General features: G+C 39.6%; 1 protein-coding gene across 2 annotated transcripts in view; it reads left to right on the top strand.

The window, feature by feature from the left end:
• The window catches only part of Lrrc40 (leucine rich repeat containing 40), a 43,155-nt gene that overhangs the window by 5,741 nt on the left and 30,236 nt on the right, over positions 1–7,178 (top strand). For both annotated transcript variants that reach the window (XM_004633995.2, XM_023718331.1), the window contains exons 2-4: positions 785–966; positions 2,143–2,216; positions 3,441–3,570. In XM_004633995.2, the coding sequence (XP_004634052.1) occupies positions 785–966; positions 2,143–2,216; positions 3,441–3,570 (386 nt within the window). The remainder of the gene's footprint in view (positions 1–784; positions 967–2,142; positions 2,217–3,440; positions 3,571–7,178) is intronic.

Here is a 7,178-nt window from a genome sequence, read left to right as displayed (position 1 = left end):
GACTTGTACTGAACCTCCTGTTTTTCAGCCTCTCAAGATCAGGGATTACAGGCACACGTCACCACACCCAGTCTCAGTTGCTGTCTCAGCGTGCCCCTGGTGTAGGGCTGGGACCAGCACAGGCTCGGAATGCCAGGGATCAAACCCCACCTGCTGCACTCTGCCTAAGCAAGTGCTTTGGTCCGTTTTGCTATCTGGCTGGCCCCGTGGCTTCCATATTGAATATTGCCAAGCTAGGACATTTCCCTCATCACAGAAAACATTTTACCTGTTGTCCCTGTTTCGTGGTTTAAAAGTTAGCAAATTAGCTGGTTGTCCACTGGTACTATTAACTATTGTTGTTACTACTGCTACTAATAATATTAGCTCTGAGCCTTAGTTTATACAACTCCGTTATAACTTTGCATATGTGACGTCCGAAGCTTCTCTGTTCTGTTGCAGGCCAGTAAAACCTCCTTATTTATCCTATATGTACATCAGAAAGTACCTATCTAGTGTATATCCTAACACAAGTACCTGTATAGTGTATAGTTGCATGAAGTTCCAAGTAAGAACTAATGAATAAAATAAGTATTATGTAGTCTGTTTTTGAATAAAATCAGCTTTCACTGTAGAGGCAGTGTATTGCTGTAGGATTTCCTGGAGTTTTTCTTGTTTGTTTCAGAAATTGTTTGTCAGTGGGTAAACTGAGTAGCTATTGTAAAAGTCATTTCCAATCTACCTCTTTTCGTCTTCCTGTGTGTGTGTGTGTGTGTGTGTGTGTGTGCCTGTGGTGATGGAAAAGTGCCCCAGTGTGTGTGGAGAATCAACGTGGATGTCCCCGAGGAGGCGAATCAGAACCTGTCCTTCAGCGCTGCTGAGCGGTGGTGGGAGCAGACGGACCTGACCAAACTCATCATCTCCAACAATAAACTTCAGGCGCTCTCTGACGACCTTCGGCTCCTGCCTGCTCTGACTGTTCTTGATGTGAGTTGACTGCTTCGGGGTTGGAAGCGGAAGAGACTCCAGCGCTGAACTTGGGCTTTGATGAGCGCAAAACCTTTCATGTTGAGTTGGTATAATGCAGGCTAATGCCAAAGTATTATGTCAGGCACAGTGTACTAAGAGCACAGAAGCCCGGGTTCTGCTTCCAACCCTCCCATGAGAAAGCCGGCCATTCGGGGAGTGGTGACCGACTGTGCTTCTGTCTTGGCACCTGCCCCCAGGAGGGATAGTCCTACCTACTGTTGTATGAAATTGTTCTTAGGGTTGAGTTTCCACCCACTGCAGAATTTCACAACTCCTTGCCTCTGTCCCTGTCCTTTTTTTACTGGTACTTTGTCATCATTATTCTAGACATTGCAGCCAGCACAATGCTTAAGATGGTTTTTATTTTACTGTTTGTAACTTGCTGGCAGTTTCATTGATTTACTAACCTACCAAGCTTAGATTTCTGTGGTTTTCTGGGAGAAGCCTGTGTGTAGGGCTGGGTCTGTGTCCTAGTGAGACAAGGCCGCTACTTCAGAACCTCTAGCTGCTGGGGTTTCACCTAGTGACGTCAGAAATTGTGAAGTTCGTGAACGTATAAAAGTTGGATGTAATTAGTGAACTTTTTAGAGGAATTGTTACTGTTTGTATTATTTATTTATTTATTTATTTATTTTGTGGTAGCAGGGATTGAACTCAGGACCCTGAGCTTTCCAGGCAAGCGCTTATTCCACTGAGCTATCTCCCCGGGCCCAACTCTCTTTATTTGTAAGACAAGTGGACTGGCTTGTTCTGTGGCTCTTTCTATTTTAAAAACAATTCCTGAGAGGACATGAAGGAAATTCCATTTTCCTTTCTTACAGAATTTTTGTAGTCTCATACATTTCTCATAAATAATACTATCAGGGGGCTTTTGTTAGTTTGTAATCCTCTTCTCTTTGAAATTAGGATTCGCTTCAGTGAGGTAAAGTGTGTGTGTTTTCTTTTTGATATTATTTTGTGATTTCTGAGCATCCATTTGGTTAGTTGCAAAATCCTTTTCTCCTTTATGCAGTCAAATTCCCAGTAGCCCAATTCACTGCCATTGAATGAGAAGGACAGATGATTCTGTACACTGGTGAAGGTTTTGTATTGTTCGCTATACGACTAACAATATTGACTTTGTCTTAATTTTAGATACATGATAATCAGCTCACATCCCTTCCTTCTGCTATAAGAGAGCTAGAAAATCTTCAGAAGTTCAATGTCAGGTAAAACTTAAGCTAATTTATTTGTAATATTGCAATTATAATCCTGTAAGTCTAATAATTACATTTTTTAATAGCATCAGAATGTGAGAGGGGCTAAGGTGTTGACATTTGTGAGACCCTGGGTTCACTGTGCAGCACTTGTGCCCTAAGTGATCTTTGAATTATCTCCAAAAGTAGTTAAAGGAAGATAGGATTTGAAGTTTTGGCTTGCAGATTAGTGTTTGCATGTATGTATTAAGAGATAGGCCCTGGCTGTTCTTGGGCCAAGCTACCCTCCTGCGTCAGTCTCCCGAGTAACCAGGGTTACAGACCTGCCCTGTCATACGCAGTAGATTATGTATTCTTATGTCTGCTTATAGAATTCTGCACATTTTCTGATTTATGAATTAAGCCAGTTGCTTTTTTTTAAATTATTTTCTGCATATGAGAGAAGGTATAGTGAGTCTTATTTTTTGAAAAGCTCTTTCTTGACATCTCATGCTTTAATTTACCTTGATCTAAGAATATCTGGGTGTTAAGCACTAAGGAAGAAGTGCTGCACACTGCCGTGGTCAGTGGTGAAGAGCGTCTTCCTTCATTGTTCATTCATCTTTTGATTATGAGGGAGTTATTCTCAGGTATTTGGGACTTACCCTAAATCAATAAGCTGAGTATTTCTACTCTTACAGAAGGGCTCAACTAAAAAGTTATAAACTAAATACGTAAACCAACTACAGTATGGAAATGAGTATTATGCTTAATGTGAAATGCCAGCTCTCAGACAACTATTTTTGTCTTTAGTCGCACATTGAAAACCTAACATCATCCATGTAACTCCATTGTAGTGTATGTGTAAATACAGTTTTGTTAAAAATTGTCTAGAAAAAAAATTGTGTAAAAGTCAGACACGGGAGAAATTAAGATTCTAGTAAATCCTTTTTTTTTTTTTTGTAAATCCTTTCATGTTACATGAAAAATCAAAGTTGGTTATAAGTAAGCAATCAAAAACTGTTAAAATACTTGATTTGCTTTTCTTTGAAAATGTAATTTTATTATTTTAGATTACTGTTATTTTTAATGAGCAGATATTTGGGACTTACCCTAAATCAGTATGTTTGGGATATGAGTTGAAAAACACTTAGTGATCATATTTAATTTATGTCATGAGTCCATGTAGTTGATTAGCAGAATTATATTTATCTTGCTGTTTACTAAATTAATTTGCATTTATTTTATTGTCATTAGCCATAATAAACTGAAAATGCTCCCTGAAGAAATTACAAATCTAAAAAACCTGAAGGGCTTGTATCTCCAGCATAATGAACTCATGTGCTTACCGGAGGGATTTGAGCAACTTTCCAGTTTAGAAGATTTAGTAAGTGGTAGTTTTCTAATTTATGTATTATTTGGGGCTGGTGGGATATTCATCGTGCCGAAAAATTGGACATATTGAAATTTGGAACATGGGTGAAAGTAGATTACCAGAAGTCGTTCATTTCAGTGATACTGCTAAATTTAAAACATTTGCATTTGTGTATGTTACTAAAGCAGCTTGAAGTTACAATCTAGGAGTGCAGTTGAAGGAAGAGACGCTGTGGATGACTTCGTTATTCAGAGACTTTTGTTAGCTTAGCAGAGGAGAGGGAAGGTGTCTAGAGCGTTGTCTTGGTTACTTTTCTCTCGTTGCTGGGACCAAATACCTGGCACCCAAAATTAAGGAAGTTTGGAGATTTCAGCGCATACGCAGCTGGCTCCAAGGCAGAGTGGCACCTGGCAGAGGGCAGCAGTTGATGGCGCTGGAAAATAGCAAGAGCAAGGGAGGGGAGTAACAGCAACAGTGGCGGAGGCAAGCCTCGGCCCCTTCCCTGTGCTGCCTTCAGGCAGTGTGCCCCAGCGTGGGTGTACCACTCACACCCATAATCCCAGCCTTGGATCATGAATTACTCGCAAACTCCACATCTTTTTTCTTCTTTTGGTGGAACCGGGGATTGAACTCGGGCTCCTGAGCTTGCCAGGCAAGTGCTTATTCTACTAAGCCATCTCCCGGCCCAATCGCAAACTCTAGAACCAAGCCCCAAAGACTGCAGTAGGCTTTGAGGGGGGAACAACTGAACACAAACTGTAACAAGCATATACCGGTTTTGTAGTTTTGTAGGCCTATTTTTGCTTTCTTTTTTAAAATTCTCTTTTTCTTTTTTTGGTCCTATTTGAGACAGTGTCTTACTGTGCAGTTCAAATGTCCTTGAGCTCCATTTGTAGCCTGCACTGGTCTTGAACTTGCAGCAATCCTCCTGCCTCAGTCTTCCGAGTGCTGAGGTTACTGGTGTGCACCATCATGCCCAGCTCTTTTGTAATTTTATCTGGATCATCTTTCCTCTGAGTATTTAGACAGTCCCTTCATGACCCACCTTGGGTTCTCTGTTTTACAAAATGGCCAAGTATACCTATCTTAAATGGACATAACCATAAAACAATGCAAGTATTATTTTAATCTTATCAGGAATAATTAAAATACTCTAAGCACTGTCTATATGGCTTATGTATGGCAAGGTAGGTAGTTGTACTACTAAAGCTGATAAAGGAAATTTTTCAGAAGTCATGAAACCGGTGAATAACGCAGTGAGTACTTTTGGTTTTTGAGGCTGGGCCTCCTTACGTTGTTCAGGCTGGCCTCTAGCCCTCCGTGATCCTCCTGCCTCAGTCTCCCAAATGCTGGGTTAAAGCCGTGTGCTGCTGTACCTGCCACAGTGAGGACTTGAACATAAGCCGGTGTGACTCTGAGCTGCATCTTCTTTTGTCCACTTTAGCGATCAAAAGAGTAAGATTCCATTGTAAGGTGCTCCTCTGAGCAAGAGCTGGACATATTAATGAGAGGGTCTGGTGTGTAACGTATATTACTCCACGTAGTTGTTGCCTGTTCTTTTCCCTTTTACAAGTTTTGGAAAATACATGTCATTTTATTGTTAAATTTTATTTTTTCATTAATGGAAAAATGACTCCTTTTGCTTCTACTTATCCTGTCTGTATGCTCTCCTTATCAGTTCCTCGTTTGCTGTAGTGTTTAAAACTATAGACTGCACCAACTCAGGCATTCCTGCAGTGCGTTTCTCCATCTCAGAGGTTGGAAGTAAGGCTGGGAAAGCAAGTGGGCAAAGTGAATAGCAGACAGGAAGTCATAGCTCAGATGATTTAAAATTGTTTGAAATTGTATAGATTTTTTTTAAAAAAGAAATTTATAAATTTAAAAAATAGTTTTTTATGAAATACACATTTAGAGCTGAAAGCTAAAGCTAAAAAAATAAAGAAAACCCAGTATAATAAAAAGATGTTGCCTTTTCCAGACATTAACATAATAAAGGGAGGTTTCATTTAAAAATTGTGTTCTTAAAAAGTGTTAAATAAATCTCAAATATGTACAGCAGTACATTACAACAGATGAAAGAATAAACATCTGTGGTCATTTCAACTTTTCTTAAGATGATATAAACTGCTTGGCCCAATGGTACTAGGTAAATTCTTATTGAAGAAATGACTGGGCATAAATACAGATTAGGCTATTTAGTGTACTGGTGTTTTCTGTCTAACTTTATTAACTGCAATATTTAAATATTGGTAATGCTGATGTTCAGAATCTAGAAGGATTTTGCTAGAATTATTTGGGTCTTTAAAATGGCTTGAGAATTTCTGAATAGTAAACATTTTAAGCTTTTCATTTCAGAATAATTTCAGATGTGAAGAACAGTTATAAACATAGAGTTCTCAAGGACCAGCCAGATAGCAGATTAAAGTACCTGCTTAGACGCAGGGGCTGGGGTTCGATCCCTGGCCTGCCTTGCAGGCCCTGCTCCCGGGGCACCCTGAGATAGCAGTTGAGACTGGGTGTGGCTGTGTATGCCTATAACCCTAGTGCTTGGGAAGCTGGAAAACAGGAGGATCACTACAAGTCCCATCTGTGTAGTGAGACCCTGTAGATCCTGTACTAAATACATAAAAACGAACAAAAAAACCCCATAGCGTTCTCATGTGTTTTCTACCTAGCTTCTGCTATTGTTAATGGTAGATATCATAGGACATTTGTAAAAACTCAGATTCACATTGGTACACTACACACTGTGGATTTCATTCAGATTTCTTGTGTTTTGCACTAGTGTCCCAGGATCTAGTCAGAGATACCACCCAACATAGTGTCCCAAACTTTTGATATGATAAAATACTGATTTGTTTTCAGTCTCTGGATTCTTATATAGTATTGGAGTTGTAGATGCTATAGATTATGATACGTTATAGTTACAATAATACTGTATTTTAAATGAACTGATTTAGTATTTTTATGTTTTTTATCTTCTCAGGTTACTGAGAGTAGTGGAGTGCAGTTGTTTAATGTGAGGCTCAGTGAAAGTTTTCAGAAGAGGGGCCAGGCAGATGGCTCAGTAGAATAAATGCTTCCCTGGCAAGCGCCAGGGCCTGAGTTCAATCCCTGGTTCTGCAAAAAAAAAAAAAGAGAGAGAGACGAGAGTAGCTGGAGTCCACTTTTGCTGGGGCATTGAAATCACCTTTCATTGGTAGCTAATGGAGTGCTTTACCTAAAGAGTTAACTGCTTCATCACATTTTTTGATGAGTATTTAAAAATAATTATCTCATAATTGTTTTAAGAAAAAAAGAAACGTGAAGGCCTGAAGAAACATGGGGTGTTCATATTAATTAAGCCCTAGTGGAGGACGTAGAGAGAAGCCTTCCAGCCTTGGGCAAGGCAGGCTTGTTGAGGTCAGCAGAACCAAGAAAAAGGCCATTTTCTCAAAATTTGAAATGGCCACTTTGTGAACTTCATTTTTCTTGCAGAAATTTTTCTTTGTTGATGAAGCCAGTGAGATAGCTCCTGCCTTGGTCTCAGGTGCTTTAGACCACTGAGCTACCTTGCCAGCCCCTAAATGTAGGGTGTATATACATATATATATGTTTTACATATATACATGTTGAAGAAT

The sequence above is a fragment of the Octodon degus genome, unplaced genomic scaffold, assembly GCF_000260255.1.
Source record: "Octodon degus isolate 3935 unplaced genomic scaffold, OctDeg1.0 scaffold00057, whole genome shotgun sequence".
NCBI lineage: Eukaryota > Metazoa > Chordata > Mammalia > Rodentia > Octodontidae > Octodon > Octodon degus.
This window is presented reverse-complemented; position numbering and strand designations above follow the sequence as displayed.